Genomic DNA, 26766 nt, shown 5'->3' on the forward strand with positions numbered 1-26766 from the left:
CAGATTGAACTGCGTCCAATACATGATCGTGCTCTTCTGTTTATTAATCTATAGATGTTAATCCCCATTAATACGTAAAAAATAAATGCGAGAACTTTTTTTTTATTAACAAAGTTTAAATGTCTACATCAAATTTTTTACAGCAAAATGCTTATGTTATTTGGGTTGTGTGGTAGTAACAAAAAGATAAGTTCTCCATGTAAATAAATTTATTCAACTTTGCCCTTTTATATAATTCATTATAAATGATGAAAATTATGAAAAATAAGATATATCATTGTATTAAACGTGAAAAAAGGATTTTAATCCAACGCAGATCCACCAAGTTTAAACGGAAAGTATGTATTGACAACATTGCATAAACCCTGCCTATTTATAAGATCCGCCTCTAAAGTTCATTAGTCTTGAAATAAATAGTAAAAACAATTTCAGTTTGTATATATACAGAGTGCTGTAAATGTACAAAACTATGATACACTTACTTAAAATTTTGTAAAGAAATATTCATTACTGCATTTTTATCAATACTAAATATTATATCTGCATTTGGCGGTTGTTTTAATATGTTGTTATAATCGACTACAATCACACCCCTTGTTAATCGCCCCTCATTTTCAACGTCAACGTAGAACTCTTTTGAATCTATTATCGATTCTGGTTTCATAAGAACTGTAGCTGCGTATAAATCGTGTGATTTCCAATATTTAACCGGTGATGATGATATTTTTTCAATTCTGTTTATAAAATCTATTTTTGTACTGTTTATTTTACCCATTTTAAATATTCTCCAATCCTGTAAAAAAAATTTAAAAGCAAATATATAACAAATTTATTATAAATTACGATACAAAATCTTTTAAATAATAAATCCGTTTAAATAATTCAGCATTAAAATTGTTACTTATTCAGATGTATGCAAATATTGTACTGCTTTCAGAAAGATGAAAGTGTAAAATGGCCAGTAATTAAATTCATTATTATTAATTCTCTGTAAAATGAAAGTGCAAAAGCAAATTCGAGTAACGTAAAATACGATTTGTCCTAATACCATTTTTTTAAAATTACTATCATACAAATAAATCTATTATTCTGTTACTAACTTTTCTATGTTTAATTCAACTTATCTTACACCATTTTTTTCAGAATTAAATTCTCTACTGGTTTTGTTTAAAAGTTTTATGTGTTTATTACACATTTAACAAAGTTATTGCTTGTCAAATGTAAAAAAATCAGGGTTTTTACCCCAGTTTATTGGTTTAACCCTAGATTTCTGAAAAACTACTGCAGATATGGTTCTGGCACCTATTTTATTCGATTTTTCAGGTAAAAAACCATACGTTATCATTAATTTTGTTCCTTAATTAATTTTCTAAAAATTTTAGTACGATCTCATTTCACCAGGGTAGCTGAAATCCGAGCAAAATCTTTCATTTGTCTTCGCGAAGGAACCATTTTAGGACGTATGTTTATATGAACCTTTTCCATTATTTTCACGCGTAGTTCCGTTAGAGCTTCGTGTTACATTTTGTATGTACTGTATATTATTTTTTTTTATCTTCTTTTCTTTGGGTTAAACACAAATAATTAAACTTAAGTGTTTCTTTGTAAAACAAAAAATCTTTGTAAAAGAATTTGTAGAAGAGGGGAGCAACATAGTGAATAATGAACTTTGAACGTTGTTTCTTTGGTTTACAAGTAAGCTTTATAATTAATGTAATTAGCGATTGTAAAATTTGTAAATAAATCAAATTTACCTTGGTTTACAGAGAAACATTTCAGATTAATTATTTGTGTTTAATCCCAAGAAGAAAATAGAAAATTTTAAACACACACACATATATATATATATATATATATATATATCTTTTTTTTCGTCTTCAACAAATTGTAGTTGACATCATGTCTGTTCCATCTTGTTATAGAATTTATAATACACACAAGCGCGCTGTTATATTTTTTTTTAATAAAACGACTAATTATTCAATTTAATAACATTTATCTCTTAATTAAAATTATGGTTTATCACGTACTCCTATGAACTAAGATTTACCTTTAACATTTTTTACAAGTGGACATTTTTATTTGTGTGAATCAAAAAATAGATGTATTTAAATCTTTCTTCTTGTGAATAAATTGGGAAATTTTACGACATGGACGTTGTGAAAGAAGTAAAGACCTGAAAAATAATTGACAGTAATATCTAGAGATAGATGGGAAAAATAAATAAATAAATAAATATACGAAAAAAATAGGATATTGAAAGCGAAAAAAGAACAGAAAAAGAAACCATTGATTATTGATTCAGAAGAGATCAACTGATTACAATTTTATTTAAAGAGAATAACGAATGACAAAGAAAGAAGAAATAGCGAAAGAGAGAAAAGAGAATGTAAAGGATGATAAACTACAATAAGGTGTAAATGCCTGCATGAGAATGAAGATGTGAGAAGAGACAGACGTGCCTGGAGAGCTGGTATTATGTACAAATGTACGTATGGCTAAACACTATTTCGTTTGCATACGTAAATACAGAGCTACTTATTCTAATCTTGTAAATCTTGACCTCTTATTAAAAAAAGAAACTTACGAGATTAATTAAATTTTCTGTTATTGATTCCATTGAAACCAGAGTAATTTTTCGTTCACGTTTTGCTATCCCCTGGAAAACAATTGTAGCAGCATGTGGATCCATATAAAAGTTATCATCTAAATTTGGTCTATACGTGCCAGTGGCTATAAAAAAGACAATATTCTAGTAAGTTACATATTTTTATTACAGTAATAAAAAGTTAAGATACTCGTATCATTCAAATTATCTAAACTTGGATAAAAACACTTAATGTAACCATAAATAAAGATACTTCAATAAGGTAGTTTTCACTCTTATTCCATGCTTTATTGCAATAGTCTTTCATTATTCATCGGTGTTCGATCATTACTCCTGATTTCCACATTTCACTTAAAGTCAGTCTAATGTTATTGGTATATGACAGTTTCTCTGACGTTCTAAATAGGCATGTCATATTATAATATACTTCTTAACATAATGCTCATGAATGCAGTAAGTCTAAGTCTTGTAAGCGTAATTGGTTGATGCGCACTAGTTCATTTTACTTGTCTTTGGGTATGAATTGGTGTTGGTAAGCGTTTGTAGTGGGAGTGTATTTGATGAGGAGGGGAATGAACCGATATACGGTATAACAGTATTCTTTAATCACTTTATATCGTTTGGCAGTGAAATATCTATTGAATATTGACTGAACTTTATTTTTAAATAATAAATTTGTTGTTTTGTTAACTTCAACAAACAATACTTTTTAATAACTCAAATAATATTTTCAAACTACTTACAACAGACAGTATATTATAATACTGTTTCTACAATAGAGAGTATTTTTAATACTGTTTATTGTTGCAAACTTCTGATGCCCGCAGTAAGACATTACGCACACGTTTGGCAAGTGCATATACGTGGTTCGCCCTACTTTGGAGATGTAACAATATAGTTCTCTCATCCATTCGAATGACTGATGAACGAATTATACGTTTGAAATATTATTTCAAACGTATATTATTAATATTCGTACGTTTTGAAATATTCAATCTGCTCGAAAATTACGCTAACAAAACTTGAGACTTACTGTAATTCTTCTTCCTCTTTGATAACTATACCTATGAGTAAAGGAAAAAACTGACAACTGTGGGTTGTTTTTGATGCACGGCTTACACACACGTACACTCACAACTTAATTAAAAATATTTATCATTTATTTAAATATAATATTTTTTCGTTTATTTAATTCAATGATTCTAGCTAAAGCGCGCGCGCATACCGTATTTAATTCGCAGGAGTGTGGCGGTACTAGCGGTGACGGTCGGCACTAACTGAACTAATGTAATTTCGCAACTTGCATAGAACAAATTTCGCTTGTACGGTTGGCAGTCTGGTGTAGCCGCGAGGCTTAACGCCCCAGGTACCGAGTTAACCGGGCGATCGAGTTCGAGACCCAACCAGATGGAGTTACTTTTTTACACCTTAAATATTATTAATTTATTTAATTTTACCGTTTACCTGTGTCGTCAGAACATAGCAGACGACAACAGCATTTTTTAGGGTGGGGGTGCAATATTGCAAAACCTTTTTGTGCAAATATTATTTTTTTTAATTGCCTCACTCCTTTGACTTTTTAAGTTGAAAATTTAATGGCATCAGTGACCCATATATAGAAGTAATCTTACCAAGTTTGGTCAAAATCAGTTCAGCAGTTTTGGAGATATAAGGTGAGTTAGAGGCTCAACACCGAACAAACACACGTACGTACGAGTATTAACCATCAGGAAAATTTCCATCCGGTGTTTTTGGTTCCTTAGGTGTCAAAACGTCAAGATCTGAAAAAAACCGCATATGCCCAAATTGCCCAAATTGGATTACAATACTTTACCTTCTAGAGCCATAGCTCTGCTATAGCGCTATCTAGATGGGAAAGTGAAAAAAGAACTTTAGATCTTACTCAATACTAAAATATGTCGTTTAAGATTATTTATTGATATATTTTTAATCTTACCTTTAACATTTCCACCGATTGATACTATTCTTTTAACTTGGCTCATAAAGTCGGGATTAATTCTTAACGCTAATGCTACATTGGTCATCGGTCCTAACATTAATATAGTTACTTCACCTGTGAACAAAGATAGAAAAGGAAATTAACTGAGTAATTTTCTTGTGCGATTCATATTTGTATCAAGATGTATTTTATAAAACGTTTCAATTAGTTGTACTGTCCTTTCTCATCGAAATTTCTCTTCGAAATTTACAAAAATTTGTAAAGTTATAAAATAGGTGTATTTCATAGTTTAAATTATTTATTTGTAGTTTAATTCCAAAGATTGTGGGACACTATAATTAATGCTTAAACAGCAACTTTTGCTTTATAGAGTTCTTAAAAAGTAGTTAAAGTATTCTATCATTGAATCGTTAGAGAAAAATTTTGAAAAGGATCGTTAAATCGTACATAAATAAGACTAAGATGATATTAGTATTTAAGGGAAAAGAGTGATTAAAAGGAGACACAAAATCCTGACGGAGGAAAAAGGTTAGAAAATTAAAGAATAATAGAATATTTTTTAGGATGATGATTGAGTGAGAGGGGCGTGTACATGTAAATTGTTATTACGTTGTAAAATATGCTAAGAAGATAGTAAAAAAAAACCGTAAAATTAGATTATTGAATAACGGTTGAGACTATTCCGCTACAAATGACGAAAATTAGCTTTCTAAACGTAAACATTTTTAAAGAGTGAAGGCATGGTGGACACAGTACGTCATATACGTGTGATTACTGTAACAGTTAGATGAAACCTGACTGAAATACTTATCACTTCCGAAAATAGTGAAACCATTTCCAAGAATTACAAATATCTGAGACTAGATTTACTTCGACTGAGCTGTAAACTACTTTCTCGTTGATTTCTTCCCTGAACTGATTGTATAGGTTGTAAGGTTGTATATCAGCATGCTAAACTTTAAAATTAAGACTAAATTCAGCACTACAAGTGACAACTTCAGTCTCTTTATAATAATAATTGGCTGTATTAAGTAACATCATTACTACCGGAGAAAGTAATTCTAAATATTGTTTGCAACTTAGATGCTTGCATACATTATAAAGCATGTATATATATATATATATACATGAGTGTATTATACACATCGGACGGCTGAAAAGTAACTTACACCCTCCTCTAACTTTTTTTTATAATTGAGATAACTGGATGAGGTTTTGAGGCATTCTTCCTTGAACTGAGGAGTTACTTCAAAGAATGTATATTTCATTCGTTTTAATTTTTCAGCGGGCGGGAGAGGGCAACTAAAAAATTTAAAATGAGACCAGGGGCAATTTGATACATTATTTTAAAGAGATCGATGAGACGAGAAGAATTATATAATTAATACTAAATTCTGATAGCCTAATCCAAAGTGGTGGCCAACAATTGTTTCAGATAGCTAGATCTACGGTTGAATTCTCCCTTTAATCTTTTTGTTATTTAAGGTATTCAGATTCTTTGTTAAGAAATCTTCTCCGATAAGAGAGGCTAAATCAGTAAGTCCCAATTTAGGGTATTTACCCTTCAGGGAGGGCGTGGGCAAGGTGACTCAGACATTTTAAATGGGACGTATTGCTAAGCGATACGGAGTTTTAAAGGTCTTTGCGAGACAAGCAGAACGGTATAAAAAAATTAAATTCTGACTATTTAAACCAAAATGGCGAACCTCAAATGTCGTTACGTTAATTAATAATTGAAAAAATCAATTATTAGAATTTTTCAAATACTTCTTTTAATTAAACTTAGTCTTAAATTTTAAAATAATAATTAATTTACTCATTTTTTAAGATTAAAATTTTTATGTTTTCCAGAATTTTACCAGGATCGTTCGGAAAGTTCTCGGCCTGACAGAGATGCCCCACGTATGATCAAATGACTATGATATTTCACAAGTATTGTCCTTTAGATGGTGTGCTGTGAAGTTTCAGATGCATGTATTTAGTTGCTTGTTTGTGGCGATTGAGTAAGGCAAACAAGTTTTTATATATCTGAAAAATGTACAAAATTGAAGTTGGAACTCTTTTAAAGTACTTTGTTTAACAACATGCAAAAATAATTAGATTTCACTTTAAATAATTTTTCTCCTTTGTTTTCGACAATAAAAAAGTGGGCTGAAATGAATTTAAACATGGTTGTACATCAATTCTAAATGAAGAGTTCTCGGGTAGACCAAAAATCGCAACGATCGACGAAATCGTAACAAAAAATCCATAACACCGTTTTAAATTATCGGTGATTTAAGGTACGCGAGCTTCTGATCTAACACTGCAAACATCTCGATAGATAGTGTTTCAATATATTTTACACGCTTTTTTGGATTGAAAAAAATTTTCCGCTGAAAGCTATTGATACATGGCGCATTAGTTAATAGTCTAATGCCAAAAACGCAATGCGTTTTTCATAAGTGTGTTTAGACTTATTTTTACGCAATTATGCTGAATTTCATCAACTTTTTTAACATTAGATGAAATGTTAGTCCACTATTATACGCTAGAGGCCAAACAGCAGCCAAAACAGTGAATGGAAACAGGTGAAAGCGTGCCAAAGAAAGCAAAAACGATTCCATCTGCAGGAAAAGTCATGCCTACGGATTTTTGGAGTTCTCGGGATGTAGTATTCATAGATTACCTGGAAAAATCCAGTACCATCACCGGGAATTACTACTCTTTACTACTGGACCGATTAAAGAATGCTATTTAGGCTAAACGATCACGTATAGTCATTATGAAAATCATTTTTCAATACGAAAATGCACATGAACACACATTTTTAGTTGTTTTTGGAAAACTCTATGAGCTGAGCTTTGAAGTGCTTCCACATTCCCCGAATTCTTCTTCTAGCAATTACTTTCTCTTTCCAAACCTGAAGAAACGGTTCGCCAATCAAAGATTTACTTCAAATTATGAAGTAAAACCCGAGACAACCGCTTATTTTGCAGTGTTGGGAAAATTATACTGAAGATATTAAAGAATTGGAATGTTGTTGTTCTAAATGTATCAGATTGCAAGATGACTGAGCTGAACAATAAAAAAATAATGGTTCTGAAGCATCTTGTGTTTTCTTCGTCAGGCAGAGAACTTTCGAATAACTATGTTTATAAATTACTTACCAGGATATTTCTGAACAATTGATGAAAGATATATAGCTGCATGTTTATTTTGTAAAAGAGTTAAAGGTGGTGCTTCCGGATAATTAACATTTCCAAATCCATCTTCCCCGTAAGGTTTTACAGTATCTGGTGAATTTATTAATCCAGTTTCAGCTCCAGGATAAACGGGAATCTTTTTCAAGAAAATAGGATATTAAAATTAAAAAGATCTCAGGTATTTATCTTACAATAATTAATTTATATAAATAACATATGTAGCAAACAAATTATGTCAATACGTACATCAGAAAAATTAATTTAAAAAATGAGTATTTATTATGAAAGAACAAAACCGTATGCTTTATAACAGAGGAAATCGCTAAAACAGAATTCACTAGAAGATTTATCAAATAAAAAGCTAAAAGTTGTTTCTCATTTTTCCAAATTTGCTTGTCTAGGTACACATACACTCTTATTCCTTATTTGTTTCATAATTTATTGGTAAAAATGTCAAATTTATTATATTTCCGGTAGTTATTATAGGATAGCGCTTGACTGGATTAATGAAATTCTAGCTGTCATTATCTACTATCTAACGCGACCATTAGTAAACATTGCGCTGATTACACTGCTGTAATACATACTAAGATTTATTAATGACATTACTGTTTTGGTATAATCCAAAAATGGATTGGAATGATTTCTGAATGTTATGAATTTATTTGTTTGAGAAAAGCCCAGTATGAAAATAAGTAGGAGTGAAACAAAATTTATTAAATGATAAATTAAAGTAAGTAAGCATAATATATCAACTGTTACAGAATGCTGCTATTTACCAGATTAATTTTAAAAGGCGGATAATCTGAAATAGACTGGCACAAAAAGTGCTTTCATTAAAAACGAAATCTACTAGCAATAAATATAGATCTCCGAATTAAAAATATTTTTTCGGAGTGTAGCATTTTATGGCAGTGAAAAATCGACAGGAGGAACCCTGTGAAAAGTTAGGTTAAAATAGGATCTTGAAAATTAGCTGTGTCGATAATATAGTAAAATTCGAAACGATGAGATAGTAATACCAATAGAGGAAAAGAAAATTTGTGGCAGAATCTAGAGAAGAGACCATAACTAGAACGGTAGGCCATTAGAAAACCACTTATAGTTTAGTTGTTAATAAAGGAACATTTAAGTGGAAAATACCTGTTGAGGAGTAGGTTAACATTGGACATGGAACACTGGAGTGTATAAAACAAAAATTGTAGGATTTAGTAAATTAAAAAACTAGTAAAAGAATAGAGTGAATAGAGAACAGCATCTAACAAGTAAAATTGTTGTTTTTATTATAAAATTTATACCGATTTAAGCAGTATAATTCGTTTTTTAAAAGTGTAGAATTATGATTTGTTTTTCAATTTTACCTCTAATCTTCCAGCTATTTTTAACGTTTTTAAAACATTTATTCCAACATTATGAACTTCAGTGTTTCCTCTTACGCATGTTATACCTTCTATTAGATGGCCATATCTTACGTCGCCAAGTACTGCTAAAATAGCTAAAGCATCGTCTACCCCTGCGTCTGTATCTACAATAAGTCGTTCTATTGCTTCAGCTTCTGGCAATGGCCATAATAGATATAGTGAACCTGCAAAGCTGTCAAAAAAAAAATATTTCTTTTCATCAATTATATAATATAACTTATAGAGAAACACTCACAAAATGTGATAATTTAGACTTACAAAATTTATTTTTTTTATATTAAATTTAATTTCTAAAAATTGTTTCATATATTAATCGTATATTTATTTACACGTGAAATTAGAATTAAATCAAATATTAAAATCCTTGTGCAGTTCTACGCAAGAAGACCGACTTTTCATTTCCGACGCATCAGTATTTCGCAGTCAGAAATGCACTAATTTTTACAGTTCAACGCACTACATATGCTCGATTAACTCAGTAAACCCTACACACAAGCATCTAGTTTTAACTTGCTTATCATTGTGATCCAGTGCATAAGCGCGTATGAAAAATACACTGCTACATAACCAACATAGCCTCAAATTTTTTCGACCTTAAATTGAGCGTAACTCAAAAACGACGGTTTTTTTTTAATTTCGATTTTTTAAAGAATGCGACGGTGTACGGCGCGGCGGCTCAACCAAAACAGCCACTGCCACTGTTATTATATATGTGACGCGATTGTCTGTACCTGCCTCCAGTTACTTTACTAAAAAACATTTAAAAAAAAATTGACCGCCATGGAAAACGCAAGTAACCATACAGTGCGAGCGAAACCGCGACTAGGATGCTAGTATAATGAGGATATTAATAATGAAATTTGATTTTAAAACGAAATTTTCTGAGATAAATAGAACTAAAAATTTAAAAAAGTTTTTGCTAATGAGAAATAAGCGTTATTGTTTTGACGTGCTGAATAGTCTCCTGATACAAACGTGTATAATAAACAACACCACTAGGGTATTATACATTCCATTAAATAAAACAAAGAAATTACACCTTGGTTACAAAATGAGAACTCTGGTCTATTAGTCAGACTATACAAATACTGTTTCTGTAGCGGTGCAACTAAAGTACTCTGCTCGTAAAATTAAAGAAAAAAATTATTTTATTTAAGAATTTTTCCTTGATAAGGTTATTTTTATTGTAACCAAACATATTGAGGTACTCGAATCTCTATTATGAGTTTTATTACGTTTTTTTTTTTTTTTTTTCTTTATGACGACACAATAACTTTACAATCTGTTCAGTGAGATAATTGAACAATAAATAAATAAGATCTATTTGAACTAATATTAAGTCACAGACCCAGCGGCTTGTGGCTCAATAATAAATTAGAAGAGCAGTACGACCAGACCAGTCATTTAATTGAAACGATAAGGCAAACCAAGAATATTGTTCCTCAGCTATCTTGAAAAATCACTGATCGTGTTATCTAATAAATTGACTGCCAAATAATTCGGGTATCGATCCAATCTATTTTGATACCGCAGGCTGACAAGAGAGATTTCCTGCCGAACGGTTAGTAACTTAAGACCATTACACATGAGGCTATTACTTACGTACCAGGGTATGTTGAGCATTTTCCGCAATGTTTTTGTCTGATAGCGTTCAAGTATGTCAATATTGGAATTGCATGCCGTATCCCACAATTCAAGCCCTTAAGTCCAAACAGGCTTTAAAACGGATTTATAAATCAATAATTTACTTTCTGCTGAAAGCCGAGATCTATATCCTATCAGCCAGTACATGTGTTTAAACTTGAGATCCAATTGTTTCCGCTGGGCGAAACATATCAAGTTTCGCCCAAGTAAGTCTTCGATCAAGATGAAAACCTAAATAATTACAGCCTTGATATCTCTGAATCAAGATCTCAAGATTGTAAATATTTGGTTTTACAGTCCTATCTTCATTGAAAATAGAAACAGGAGGACAGTGTTCCCTACGAAGGGTGAACGTGACGTGCTTTGATTTTTTCGTTTATTTTTATTTTCCTTGATGTAAGCCACGATTCAAGGACAGTGATATAATCTTGAATAAAGCCGAGAGGCAGTAGTCGGATTTTTGTGGACAGCAAGAATTGCAGTATCGTCAGCAAACGTGGCAACTGTGGTATCTGCCGTAAACATAACAAACAAGATGGGTCCGAGAGCGCTTCCTTGCGGTACCCCTGATTGTATAAGGAATAAATTCATCAAAATTTTTCCATGTTTAACTTGAAAGCACCTATATTCTAGGTAAGATTTTAATATCGCATAGAAAACATCCGGTAACACCTTTTTCTGATTATAAAGCAACCCTACATGCCAAACCTTGCCAAAAGTCTGACTGACATCGTGGAAAATCGCTCAACAGTAATGTTTCTCGTCTAGAGCATAATTTATAACGTTAGCAATCCTGTTTGCCTGCTCCACAGCAGCATGTATGTTGCTCCCTAAATCCAAATCGGTGAGCCGGAATGTGATCATCCACGAACTGCTTCAGTCTTATTAAAAAGAGCTTTTCACACACCTTAGACAGCACAGGACGCAGGATGATAGGCCTATAAGATGTTACATTTGTCGGGTCTTTTCCCGGTTTTGCTGTCACAATTAACTGTGAAATTTTCCACAAACCAGGAAAATGGCCAATTCGGATAATAGCATTGAAAATCAAAGTAAACAAACGTATTGCATGCCGAGGTAGTACCTAGAGAACCCGACCGGTGATCATATCGTATCCCGGCACCTTCGCTGGATGTATTTCATCCTTAATGACTGAAGACACCTAGAGTACTATAAAGCGCGTAATCGGCAAGGACATTTGGTAAGGAGAAAACAAATAATCGGAGATTTCTCTGATATCCTCCGGATCTATCTTGACATTAGTGAGCTGGAATACGTCTGAAAAATGTTGAGTAAATAAGGCCGCCTTCTCCTGAAAACTTCTCGCCCACGTTCCGTCAATGTTACGGAGAGGAAGAATAGACTGCAGGGGTCTCTTGAACGACTTCGCAGCTTTCTATAAAGTGTACTCAGCAGCCTGCCTATCAGAAATATTCTCAATATAGGATTGAAACGGATTGACCTATATATTGAATATAGGTCCTTAAATGCTCGAATTAACCTTTTTCGTTCTTGAGAAGCCCTGTTAAATCTTCCCTTATCAGCAGGTTATCGAGTTATCTGCATACACGTCGTAATCTCCGGCGTTCTTCTATCTTCTCTCTTTGATGAAGACCGGGTTCGTATTTTGAGTTGGAAGGAGCAAAATCCAAATTGGGCGTGGATGCCCACAACGCTAGTTGAATCAGTTTGGTCAATCCGTGAACTGCATTGTCCACATCGGCCGGTGACTTCAAACGTACATCCAAAATGTCATGAAAACGTCGTTTGTTGGTAAACTTATTAAACAAAGTGGGAGATCTAGCAGTTAGCGTAACGGTAATAGGCACTTTAAGTACAACCGGTGTATGATCTGATAAGTCAAAATGTGGTTCAACATGTAAATAGTTCCTAGAAATACCCTTGAAAACAAAAAAATCCAGGAGATCGGGAATTTTATTTAGATCCGTAGGGGAGTAGATTGGTCGCCCCGATGACAAACACGACAAATTATTATCAGCCACTTACCGGAAAAGTTGCCTGCCTTTTGGTGATGTCAGTCGCGAACCCCATTATAGGTACTTAGAATTCCAATCTCCACCACAGATGAATCTTGGACCCAAAGATCTAAAGAATGCCGTAAACCGATCGCCTGCACAGCATGTCGTCTTGAATAATAAACGGAGGAGACAGAAAACGTCCACCGTGGACAACCACGGTAGTGGCCTGCAAAATGTCCTGTTTGTGTTCAAGTGATACATAGTGAGAAAAAGTACTTCTAATGATAACAGCGGTACCGCCGTGCGCATTTCCTGACGGTGGTTGGTGCAATACATTGTAATGCCATTAAACTTGGCAAAATGTTTATCAGTGAACCGTGTTTCAGACACAAGCATTACGTCAATCTTATTAATATTTAAAAGCGCTTCCAAATCCAGCTTCTTGTCTGACAATCCGTTAGCATACAGATTGCTAGTCTGAGAAAGTTATTCATTTTCTCTCAAGAAGACTCAGGAATAGTCTGAACATCCTGTCCATCATAACCCCCATCATTCGTTCAAATCTTTGAAACATATGGTCTACGATATGCATGAGCCCTTGAAAATTCTGATTATCAGTAGTTCACTGACCATATGAACCACCCATTTTAACTCGTTAGCGTAGGTAGGACCGGAAGCTTCAGACCATTCTTATTCCATTATCATTGCTATCAGAGGGTCCACTCATTGTAACTTTCTCAGCGTAGGTAGGACCAGAAATATTCAGCCCATGAATAAAGCAATCATTATTGCTATCATCAACACTATGACTATCACAAACATAAGAATCATTGCCACCCAAGCCAGACACTCGCACATCTCCTCTTTTGGCTGTGTTGTTAATGACTGCAGTATTAGCATAATTGCCATTAGAATCATCTGTAGTTGAACTCCGGAAGACAGGGCCGGGTGGAATTGAAAGACCTTTTATGAAAGGCCTTTTATTGTTGATAAACCTTATACCCTTTGTAACTCGCCGGTTGTTGGTCGCTGCAGTTAAAGCAGGAAGCCGGGACCTGTGATACCTTAGAACAGTCCATAGTCCCATGATCTTCGCCACATTTCACACAACAGTGTGGGGGATTACATCGGTTCTTGGTATGCCCAAAGCGTTGACAACGTTTGCATTGGACCACCTATTTTTTTGGCATGCGTAGCCTCAAAGCTTGCAATTGTATAATTAAGAAATTTCACTTTAAAGATTTCCTTATCATTAGATTTCGGCTCTAAATCCACGAAATAAAGCGGCAGCGGTTCTTTCGTCTGACGATGGGGAACGTTAGTGACATTTCTAACCTCGTGGCCTAATTTAGCGAAATCATCAATGATTACTGTTTTGTCTTCCGAGTGACGCATGCCTCGCATGACCACTCTTTATGCCCTCTCGTGTTTAAGCTGGTATGTATAATGGCTGGCATTGCTTTCAAGCATTTTCTACCTGATGACTTTATATGTCTCAATGTCTACTGACAGAACTTTTACCGTATGGCCCGATCTCATCGTCGTCAAAGTGTATTTCGTCACAGTAGTAGTAGTAGGAAATAAACATGCTAAAAAATTCTTCAATTCAGTTATTTAGTTAACGCCTGTCACAAAAACAGGCTCTCGTTTCAGTGTTTTCTCATGAAAACCTCCATTTTCCACAGTATTTTCAAAAAAACTAAATTTGTTAGATGTAGATATTGTAAAACTAGACTGGCCGGTCGACGGAACGTGAGTAGTAGGTTCTGTATAATGCATTCGTTGGCGTTTTTCGCCACCGGAATTTCTTCAGCCTGCCAACTGATCTTTTCGGTTTGCACGCAAGGGAGGGTTAGCCTCACTAAGGTCTGTAATGTCACCTTTACTGTCCGTTCCTTACATGTCACCCATGTTGTCGACAATGCAATCTCTTAATCAACTTATGTCGCACCGGCTTTCTATGGTCCCAGTCTGAACATTTTAGCCCGGGTATTCGGTTACTTGATAGGGTAGGGTTCACGTGAAGTAACATTTTATTGCTTACGTTTGATGAACCGTCGTTGCTATGTGTAACAGCTTGGAGCTGGTCCATAGTAACGTGCTAGTGAAATAAATAAAATTAGTCTAAATAAAACACTTAAGCAACTAAAAAACACAAAACAAAACAAAACAAGAACAAGAACACGAAAACCAAAAACAAAAACTTATTGGAGCCAGAATAAAAACACGTCCGCACTGCTACACATCAGCTGACGTAATCGTAAGCATATTGATGTAAAATTAGGAAAGTAAATAAATAATAAAACTTCACTCCGTTCATCGTAAAATGGATTTTTTTAATATAATTTAGAGATTCTTTTTCCAAATGTATGAGGATTTATATGTGTAATACATATGATTCATCATTACCTAATTACGCATCATTAATTTGTAGTGTGAATATAATTATCAGTGATAGAATAATTTTGATGTAATTCCTTACCTACTCCTATGTAAATACAGTAAAATAAATCTAATTTTGGTTTAAAATCACTTTAAAGTAAATCGAATGTTGCTAAATATACAGAATGATTCACGAAGAGTGTAACAAATTTTCAGGATATGTTTCTACTAGTAAAAGTAAAGAATAAAGTTCGTACTCGTATATAGGTTCCAAATGCTTTGTTAGCGAGTGTCGACTGGTGAAAGATTTCGTCCTGTTTTCTGCGTCTTCGATAAAATTAATTCCTCGGACTCAAATTAAGAGGTAAATTTAATGATTTTCTATGTAATTAGACCTGAAAAGTGGAAAAAAAATAGGTTCCACAACTTTGTATGTAGTAGCTTTTGAGAAATTTGGGGTAAAGACAAAATATTTGGCCAAAAACACCTATTTTATGTTTGGCGTAAAAATAATTTTTTTGAATGGGCAATAAACACAAAAAAGCTTTAAACAAAAGTTGTAGAGAATTTGTTTCTCAGTAAATTGGTATGAATAAAGCCCATGGAAACTAAACCAAAAGTAAGAATTTCGAAGTTTAAAAAATCAGTTCTGAGACTATTTTTTCAATTTTTCAGATCAGACTTCATATAAAAATACTTTTACACCGAAAACGCAGAAACCAAAGCGAGATCTTTCACCAGCCGACATCTCACTGACGAAGCATTTCTGAACCTACGTTTATAGGAACTTCTTTATTTTCATCAGTAGAACATGTGCAAAAAATTTGTTACATGTTCGTTAATTATCCTGTATAACGCTAATGAAGTAAAAATATTGCAATTTTTATTGTCTTATACGTGCTAAATATGTTTTTATGTACTTTGAAGTACATATTTTTTTTTTTTTTTTTTTTTTAATGTTACGCGTTACTGAAGATTGTGGGTTGGAAAAACATCCTGACAATTAACAAGTACTCATGCTTATACCAGCACTCTTTAACAATTCTTTCAACCCGTACACTTCAATTTTCTATACTAAACTATATTTTATAGTAATTAGTAATAATAGTAGGAATTGTAGGGAGAAAATCTGATTAATGAAGTATTATTTTACCTTCTTTTTCCAAGTTTTTATAATTATTAAGAATCATTAATAAATGCATAATCTACTAGGCTATATTTATCTATTCCATTGTATCTGTATATTACTCGTATCTATATAAAGTCAGTGTTTATAGAAACATTCCATATCATCGGGAGAAGCAGTTGTAGGTGAACATTGTCAATGTCATCCAGGAAACAAAGAATAAAATGTAAGAAAGTTTTTTAAGATTGTAATGATTCCTATAGATTAGTATATTAAAACAGATTTAATTTCTAACATTTGCTGTAAATAAAATAAATTTTATAACAAACAATTTTTGGTAAATTTTTATAATATACTATATTCAGATTAGCAGGGTTTTTAACTTTAAAATGTCTTTTTTTTAAGATGTAAACTTATACGAAGCAAATACGATGAAAATAGACATTTAACTAGACGGTAACAATACATCATTCTTCGTTGTTTTTTTTTGTTTTTTTTATAATGGAAAGAAAATTAAAATATTTAATACCTTAATTACGTAACAAAATATCTAAATAATTACATCTAACATGATTTATGTTTTTTAAAAATTTATATTAAAAATTACCTTCAAATTTTATGAAGATTAATTTTAAAGTATAAATAAATTATTCTAATAAATAATATATAAATTACAGATAAAATCAAATGTTAACTTACTATCGTATCGTATTTTTAATTGCATTATTGTAATCTTATATAAAAACCGAAAATTTGTTTGTCTGTCTATTTGTTTGTTTGTATGTTTTCGCATCTCGCGGGAACCAACCGACGATTGCATTCAAATTTGCGAATACATTCGTGTTATTCCAAGGAAGGTTTTAAGCCAAAGACTGAGGCCCTATCCACCTTGGTGACGGGGAAGTTTGAATTAAAGATATTCGGTAAAGAAACAAAAATTACATTAATTTCTGTTTCCATGGCAACAGAAATAAGATGTGAAGTTTTCGTCGTCAAAGGTCTATGTACTTTAATTACCATAGTTATTACTCTTCTGTCTTTTGTAATTTAGTTTCTATTTCGGTTTTCTATACAGCCTCAATACTTTAATTTTTATTTATCAGTATTATTTTTACAAACATGAGGATTACGGAGACTGCGGGGGTTCTAGTTTGACGGGAACGGCAAGCAAAGCGAGAGCTTTTGGGAGTCCAGGGGGAAGCCCTCTGGTTAGACAGAAATGGCGAACGAACAGAGTTCTGCCCTAAGGAGTCGGCCCTAAGGAGCCCTTGGGATTCCCCGTGGCTCGCCTGCGCCGACCTGAAGCACAAGGATGCAGGTTAGGGGGTCCTGATTAGATACTCGAGTGAGCGAAGCGAATTTACCGTAGTAAAATTTCACTCATTTTTATTGTTTTATTATTCTGTGTAGGTAATCCAAATTTTATTTTTTAAATCGTGAACGCACAGTTAAAAATACTACGCAATATTAAACAAAAAATCAAATAAACGCAGTAGAATACTGTGTAATAAAATTAACTATTTAAACTTGTCACATGTTTATGTATTTAATTATAGTATCATCGGTAACTCAAACCAACAAAACATTACAAAAAAATGTAATACATGCGACAAAATTATATGTATTGAAATGTGTATTGTAATGTAATGTAGTAGTTGTTATATAATTAATGTTATTAATGTCTTTGTTTATGTTTGGTGTTTGTTTTAATGTTTTTAATTGCTTTAAGGTACATCACACAAGCAGAGAAAATATTAAAAAATGAAATGAAATGAAATACGCAAAACAACGAAACATTAAAAAAAAATGTAATACGTGTATTGTAATGTGTATTAAATATGTAATGTAGTACATGTAATATAATTATTTGTATCACATTACATTTATGTTACTAATGTCTTTGTTTATGTTTGGTTGTTTGTTTAAATGTTTTTAATTGCTTTAAGGTACATCACACAAGCAGAGAAAATGTTAAAAATTGAAATGTAATGAAAACTATTTTTATTTAAGAAAAATTGTTTTTCATTTAACATGGAAAATTCTATTATAGGTATTTTATAATAAATGGTATTTTAGAGTTATGAGAACTTTCGTGTTGCATTTAATTTATAAACGATGATTATAATTCAATTTTTTTTCGCATGCAAATTTATATTCTGTAACAAATGGGAAATTTTGGTTTGACAGTTGTCACAAATTAGTTGATATAATTTACTCGTACGTTAAATATGAGCCGTTTTTCATTTAACCATTAAGAAATAAACAACAACATTAAAAAGAGAAAAATTACAAATATCGAATTTTAAAGAGAAAAAAATCGAAACTAAATAAAATTTCTCTATATAATTGTGAGACCAAAACATACAATTCATCACAGTAAAATTATAAAAATTGTATAACACAATTAATTTAATTTTATATGAAAAGGAAAAAAAACATAAATTTCATTGTTAATAAAAAATATGAACAAGCATACATTAAAAGATGGTTTAAACTCCGATAAAGTAAAATATTTTTTTAAATATATTTAATAAAAAATAATTATAAAAAGTCTACAAGGACAAATTACCATGAGATCAATGCTCCTTTTCATTCAACGATGCTGTTACAGAAACAAACGATTTAGTCTGCTTTTTTTTCTAAAGAAAAACTCTTTATCCTTATTTAAATTACATCATAATTAACATCTAATCATTTCCTGTTCTGCATTTTCAAGTTTACCCTTTTTTATTAGTGTCAATACATTCCATGTTCCTATTCTTATCATATTTCCTGTTCTCTTTTTCATTTTTCAAGCCCTCCCTGCACAATTACCCTTTCCGTGTTTATACCTTATTCTTACTTCTTCATAAGCATGAAACCTTATTGTACTCCTCTCCCGGAGAACCGGGGAAGCTTTACCTCCGAAACTTTTACAAAAAGGTCCATCCCATGACATGATCAACTAAGGATATCGTTAAGGATCTTTAATGCAGTGGTTTCCCATTATCTTCTGCATTCTAATGCCGTTGATCTGGTGGTAGATCCGCCTGAATTAACATAAACATTTATCAAAAAACTAATCTAATACTTTTTATCATACACCAGGAGCTGCTTCGCCACTTTATCTTTACAAATAAAACTATCATACTAATGTGTCTATAAGACAATTATTTCATGTATTATATTTAATAAAAGGAGAGGTTTGAGTATAAATCTGTTAGATTAAGAAAAGAATAGTACACCACCTATGAAAGATTATTGGTGCTCTAACAAACTATCTGTGAAAAATTATTGTATTATCGCAGTGTACAGTTGACTGAATATTAATATTTATAGATTATAATACAGAAATAGGTAACGTTTTGGTCTAGCTGAATTTGAAAGCATTACACTTTGGGAGAGGTTCTGTTAGCTTTATGCGCTGTGACGCCATGTTGTTGGATCAACCATGATTGACTTTCACTTCTGTTAACTGACTAATGAAGTTTGTTAAATCAGCACAATAACGATCACTATTAACTGTATTTAAAAAAAAAAATATTGGACCCACAATACGCGTTCTACTCACATTGACCCAGAATTTAATTTCCCTTGGTGTAATTCATGGGGGTTAGTTGTTGACCACAGTCGTGCTCTTTTGTGTATTAATAAACCCTCCCAGATGAAACCGCGATTCACGTGTAAAAAACGTATTGTCGAGAAAGGATACCTACGGAATTTTGGTCAATAAAACATTTAAACCGTTGACAATAATTTAGTCTTTTGGCATGATCTATAGGTTTCAGTACTTGGAAAAACATTACCTTGTAGGGTATAACTTTCAGTTATTTTCTTATAGCTTTGTGTACAGTAAAAGTCCGATATCTTGCTACTATGCCAACGTACGCATTGACTTTAGACCATAACATTCGAAATATCAAACAGCTTCTGTTTGTTTAGTTTAGGTGGTCTTCCACATCGATCAGCGTCTTCAACAGAGCCTGTTGCTCGAAATGTTTTGATAAGAGTTCGACCTACATTGAGATGAGGAACAGGAGTATTTAGAAACTTTTCAGAAAACTTATGCTTCAACAAGTCCGTATACTTGTCACGTTCACGAAAGATGTCTCCAACGAGAAAAATGCGTTCCTCTACCGAAAAAATTATTACGTTTCTCGCAACTATTGATTCCGAAAAACGAAGAAAAAGCACATTCAATTACAATTCAACAACTGACGTCTTAGTTCTTTAATGAGCAACGCCCAACGAACCCATAGGGCAACCTACCTAACGCCGAAAACACAGAATGCACCACACAATTCTAAAGCATACTGCACAGCGACTTTCCAAACGCATTGTGTATTGGATGTATTTTATATTACAACAGTTTTTCATAACTAATGTGAAAAGCTTGACTTGCCAAATAATTTTACCAATATATTAATGAGATAATCCTGCGAAGCCGCAATGATTAAACAACGTGGAACACTAAGTTATGATTGTCAAAAATAATTTCAAGTTTCTCAGCCCAATCCGTTAGAGCAGTTGCAAAAGGAGAGCTATATATTTCAATCACGTACAGTGCGTACGAGGAAAATAAAAGCTTACTTGTACGAGGGAGACAGTCGCTGTGCAAGGCATTATATTACTCCTTTCTCGTAGCATTAGGCTCATTCAATTCTGAAATACAGTATGTTTAACTATTTTCATTAATAGCAAAAATTCTTTCCACATTTAGAATTTATTATCATTTTAACGTACTTATAAACATTTCTTACTGTATACAATCCAAAAATAAATAGTTTTATTCTTGTGTTAATAAATTTATTAACAAATCAATGTATTTAAATTAAAAAAAAGGAGATGAAGTCGGATTTGAACTGATATGCCTTCTACTTGTAAGATCCAAATATTTAATTATTTAAAAGTTTTTAAATGGCTATAACTCTGGAACCGATGAAAATAAGTACCACTTAAAATGATATATCGTTGAAAAGCTCTCAATGAGGGGTTATTACTGCAGTTAAGAAAAAGTCCAAAATCCAAATTTTTTTAGATTTTGGGCTTTTTTGAATACTTTTGGTCCAGTCGATTGCAATCAAAAGGAGAGGTGCACAGCCAGATTTACAACAGTCCTAAATCCAAAATTTCAACATCCTACGGCTAATCGTTTTTGAGTTATGCGAAATATTAAATACATACGTACGTACGTACAGACGTCACGCCGAAACTAGTCAAAATGGATTCAGGGATGGTCAAAAAGGATATTTCCGTTGAAATCAAAAAATCGAAATGTTTCGCGATCACAATACTTCCTTTACTTCATACAAGGAAGTAAAAATGTATATATATTTCCACAATTTTCACAAAAATTGTCCACTAATACTGTAATTTAGCTTCATTTATAGTTGTGTTTACAGTTTTTTGTTCAATCTTCTACTTATATCCTAAATTAAAAGAGTTCAGTTTTGTATATTTTATAATGTCTCATAACTACAAAAAATGTAAAATTATTTGACTAACAAATAAAACAGTTAAATAAGAGCATCGGCTTACGATACAAAAAAGCCTAAAGTTTCCTTTAGTTGAATATGCGTGAACGAAAGCGTTTTGCGAAGTTTTGTAACAATAAAAACAATTGTTCGTTCGTCTAATGTTGACTAGTCTTTACGATTACTATATACACTCTTAGTAATGTCATTTCTACATTGTATAGCAGTAGAAGTTAGCAAATACCTGCTGTGATTTGAACTCGATTTATATAGTTGACTGGTCTTTGTCTTTAATTATACCCAAATCGTTTTTCAGAAAGGGAATTTGACTTATAGTTTTTTTTTTTAGCCTACAGGACCACCGTTAGGTATTACTTCAGAAGATGAGATGAAATGACAATTTTGTAGCGTGTGAAAGTGCCATTCCTGACAAGGATTCGAACCCTAGACCCTGCGGATGAAAGACCGAGACGCTACCACTCGCACCACAGAGGCCGGCTGACTTATATACCTGGAATTTCCGGTAATTACTGTAAAATTCCTATCTTGATTGTTGATTGAGAATTGATTACTTTTGTATAAAAATTTTCTCCGACGTATTTTCCGGGCTATTTACATTTTTCTAACTTGATTTTACCAAGCTAGAATCTATTTTTACTGAAAACTAATTTATGAGGCCTTCTCGTACCACATTTTATGATTCGTGTTAAAGACTGCTATCCCGCTCAACAAATATTAACCCCTCAACAACATGTTCTCTGGGATTTTGCCTTTACAGACTTATTATAATTATTATTAAGTATATTTTTAAAAATATTTTACTTTGCTGGTGTTTAGACCGTTTTTTAATGTACGATTGTTCATATTTTTTATTAATATTGAAGTATTGTTTGTTTCTAAAAATGTATTTTATGTATAATTTTAATAATATCAATAACGAACAACATCAATTCGAAATAATTATCGAAATGCAAATTGATTAATTTTAGTTTAAGAGAATATATATTATAATAATAATAAGAAGAAATCACTTCAAAAAGTAGGGGAAAAAATATATAAATAAAGATTTTACCATGAAACGGTGAAAGCAAAGATGACACATGGTACAAATCTCCATCTTTGTATCCTGTTAAAAAATACACACAAACAAATCACAGAATTAGAAAGAATTTAGTAATCATTAGTTCTGAATAAAATATTGTATTACTCTTTTAAATTTAGAGTAGTTAAGTTGTTTTGTTTGCGAAAAGTATTTCTTCAGTACTACCAAGCCTTTATATACTGTGTTATTAATAATTCATCAATCAGTTAAAACTAGTCAGAGGTGATTCACAAAAACAAATATTATAAATTACATAATCTATAAAATATTTTTCAAAGAAATTACATATTTTAATTAAGTAGTAAGAAAAAGGTAAAGCAATGAGATTTAAATAAAAACATTTTTTTGTTTGATTCACTTTATATTCCCATTCGATATGACAAATTAACATTCCTTTTCGAAGTTTATGAAATGAAAAAATATACGTTTATCTCTTGTCATTATTTCTGACTCAGAAGATGACAGTTCCCAAGAAAGGATCATTTATTACAAGCCATCTGCGGCAGATGGTTAACCAGTAATTTAGAAACGTTTGAAAATCTCATTTATATTAAAGTAGACCGGATCAAAAAAAGATCAATTAAATATTTTATTTGAATGATTTCTGTAATCATATTTTAAGCTAATTTATTTTGAAATTAAATATATAATTATCCCACTCTATACATTGTTTTATTGTAATCGTCTACAATACATAGACAAGTTTTACGACTAATTACCTATTAATTATATATATCTTTGTGCTAAGTTTAGCTCTTCTGCTCATTACTGGAAACATTTTTAATTTAGCTTGGATCTCTTAATAGTTTATTCATAACAAATGAATAAAATACATTCATTCCCAGAATGAATGTATTTTATTCATTATTTATTTTATTCATTATTTTATTCATTCCCAGAATGAATGTATCGATGTATCTGGGAATGAATCGATTCCCAGAATCGATTCCTAGTGTGCGTGCGCGTGTGTATGTGTGTGTCTATGTATAAAGCCGAAAGTTTATATGAAGGTTAACGCCGTAGACCGAGGCACTAGCCATTAAAGAAGAAAAAAACATTAATTTTACTTCATTATTATATTTCCGTCACCGTGGCAACAGATGTTATGAATTTAGTTACCGTAGATACTACTATTTTGTTTTTAGTACCTCGCTTCATTTTCCGTCTGTCTCGTTCAATGACAATTTGTATCTTAAGAACGCGTTGATATATTATAACGAAATTTGGTGTACGTAAACCCAACAATTTCTACAAAATGATAAAGTTAGTAAACTCCATAATTCTTCGCGTTTTATTAATACACTTGTATGTCATAATGAAACGGGAAGAATATCAGGACATATTATATTATCGAAAATGAGTAAGCTTGAATATTTCATAACTGCGACCGTTATAATTTTATAATCATTAATAGCACTGCAAATTGCTCTATCGAATAATTCTTCGCGTTTTATTATGTACACTTGTATGTCATAATGAAACGGGAAGAATATCAGGACATATTATCGAAAATGAGTAAGCTTGAAAAATTCCATAACTGCGACAGTTAAAATTTTATAATCATTAATAGCACCGCAAAATGCTCTATCGAATAATTCTTCGCGTTTTATTAGTACACTTGTATGTAATAATGAAACGGGAAGAATTTCAGGACATATTATATTATCGAAAATGAGTAAGCTTGAATATTTCATAACTGCGACCGTTAAAATTTTATAATCATTAATAGCACTGCAAATTGCTCTATCGAATAATTCTTCGCGTTTTATTATGTACACTTGTATGTCATAATGAAACGGGAAGAATATCAGGACATATTATATTATCGAAAATGAGTAAGCTTGAAAAATTCCATTACTGCGACAGCTAAAATTTTATAATCATTAATAGCACCGCAAAATGCTCTATAGAATAATTCTTCGCGTTTTATTAGTACACTTGTATGTAATAATGAAACGGGAAGAATTTCAGGACATATTATATTATCGAAAATGTGTAAGCTTGAATATTTCATAACTGCGACCGTTAAAATTTTATAATCATTAATAGCACTGCAAATTGCTCTATCGAATAATTCTTCGCGTTTTATTATGTACACTTGTGTGTCATAATGAAACGGGAAGAATTTCAGGACATATTATATTATCGAAAATGAGTAAGCTTGAAAATTCCATAACTGCGACCGTTGAAATTTTATAATCATTAATAGCACCGTAAATCGCTCCATCGAATACGAATAATTCTTTACGTTTCTTTATGTACAGTAGTGTCTCATAAAGAAAAGGGAAGAATTATAGGACATGTTCTATTATCGAGAATAAAGTAATAAGTTCATATAAAGAAGAATCCAAAAGTACTTTTTTTAAGTTATAGCTACCGAATAGTCTCCTCCTGATTTCTGCTCCAAAGATAAAATGAAACCGTTTTAAAATTCTTGGAACTTAAATTAAGGGATAAATTTTATGGTTTCATGTGTTTTCTTGACCTATAAAAATTGAATAAAATTGGTTTCAGACCTGTTCTCTAGTTATTTAAAAGAAAATTATTATTAAAAACAAAAAAAAATTAATATCGTTTGCCCTCAAGCTTTTTCACAGCTTTTTAACAGCTGTACTTATGTACAATACATATACCTTGCTAACGGGGCTCCGAGTAAATCCCTCGGATGTATTACTTTATTGACCTGTCTCCATCTTCAGGTCAACAGACGGACTGGATTTTTCGGCTACCTGCAGGATATGAACAATTAATTGATTAGGAAGTGGACACATACCAAACTTAGAGCTGGCGATGTGGCGGCCAGGGTCAATGTTATTGCAGGTGTAACGGAGACCCTTCCGTTGTCCACATGCCCCCTGCGATCGCAAGCATGTAGCAATGGTGCCCATGTATGTCGGTGCATGGGAGCTCTGAAAGCTTCGGTGAGTAGGAGCCTGGAGTCAGTGCAGAGATTGCGCATCCGCTCTCTGCCAGGACATATGCCGGTTCCACCGGAGTACCGGATCGGACCTCCAAGGTTAGTAGCCCTGGAGTGGGGGTGTACCCCGGCGGCAAGCCTTGCTACAAAAGGGATAAACGTTCATGAATATTGAACAAACTAACGTGGCAGAGGGTTCACGTAAACACCCTCGTTTAGAAACCTCCGATTCGCCACAAGCAAACCTATCAGACTCAACTGAATTGAACAGTAAAAAACCTTATTGTAAATAAGAATAAACCAAAATCTGATTCTAGATACACTTTCCAGTACATCTACTTTGTTACGACTTATCTCAATTTATGAGAGTGACGGGCGATATGTACATAATTAAGAGCAAAATTCAAAAAATTAATTTAAAAAAAATACTATTAAATCCAAATTCAAAATTAATCAAATTAAAAAATCAAAAAACAAAAATTAATGTAACCCATACATAATAACCTTTTTATAACTGCATCTTGACCTAACATAAATCTTTAAAAAGAAAAAGAAAATAAATTTTCATTACACTCAACGACAGAGATATACAAGAAAAAAAAGGTACAAAAAATCGTGGAATACCATTTAAATTACAGGTTCCTCTAAAATTTGCGGTTTCTGTCCAACCGCATAGCACACTTAACTCATCCAGAGAAGTTGTTGTTTGTCGCGATCTTCTAAATTGTACAGAAGAAGAAATTGTACAAGAAATGTCGAGTCAGGGAGTGACTCAGTGTCGCAGACTAACCGTGCGAAAAATTGTGAAGTTCTTCCTTCGGCCACGCATGTTTTAACATTTAATAGGCCAAACCTTCCTGAAAAGGTACGAGCTGGCATCCATCGGCTTGATGTACGAGCTTTCATTCCGCAGCCGATGAGATGTTTTAAGTGTCAACGATTCGGACACACAGCAGCTAGATGTGAAGCTCAGGAAATATGTATATGTG

At 32.4% G+C, this 26766-nt stretch overlaps 1 protein-coding gene across 1 annotated transcript; it reads right to left on the reverse strand.

Moving 5' to 3' along the window:
• Positions 1 to 478: 478 nt before the first annotated feature.
• LOC142322680 (uncharacterized) lies at positions 479 to 13193 on the reverse strand. Its single transcript, XM_075361759.1, has 6 exons — positions 13132 to 13193; positions 9115 to 9346; positions 7718 to 7889; positions 4566 to 4682; positions 2588 to 2733; positions 479 to 793 (listed from the first exon to the last, which is right to left on the reverse strand). The coding sequence occupies exons 1-6, from the start codon at positions 13191 to 13193 to the stop codon at positions 479 to 481; spliced, it is 1044 nt and encodes a 347-aa protein (XP_075217874.1).
• Positions 13194 to 26766: the final 13573 nt, after the last annotated feature.

The sequence above is a fragment of the Lycorma delicatula genome, chromosome 4 (genome assembly GCF_047948215.1).
Source record: "Lycorma delicatula isolate Av1 chromosome 4, ASM4794821v1, whole genome shotgun sequence".
NCBI lineage: Eukaryota > Metazoa > Arthropoda > Insecta > Hemiptera > Fulgoridae > Lycorma > Lycorma delicatula.

What these genes read in the sequence shown, in the direction of transcription:
- LOC142322680 (XM_075361759.1), bottom strand. Translation starts at nt 13,193, where the DNA reads ATGCTTGTGTCTGAAACACGGTTCACTGATAAACATTTTGCCAAGTTT. An exon ending in AATTGTTCAGAAATATCCTG is followed by an intron (nt 4,683 to 7,717) that starts GTAAGTAATTTA and finishes CTTTGTTCACAG; the next exon opens with GTGAAGTAACTATATTAATG. An exon ending in AATCGGTGGAAATGTTAAAG is followed by an intron (nt 2,734 to 4,565) that starts GTAAGATTAAAA and finishes TCTTTTTTATAG; the next exon opens with CCACTGGCACGTATAGACCA.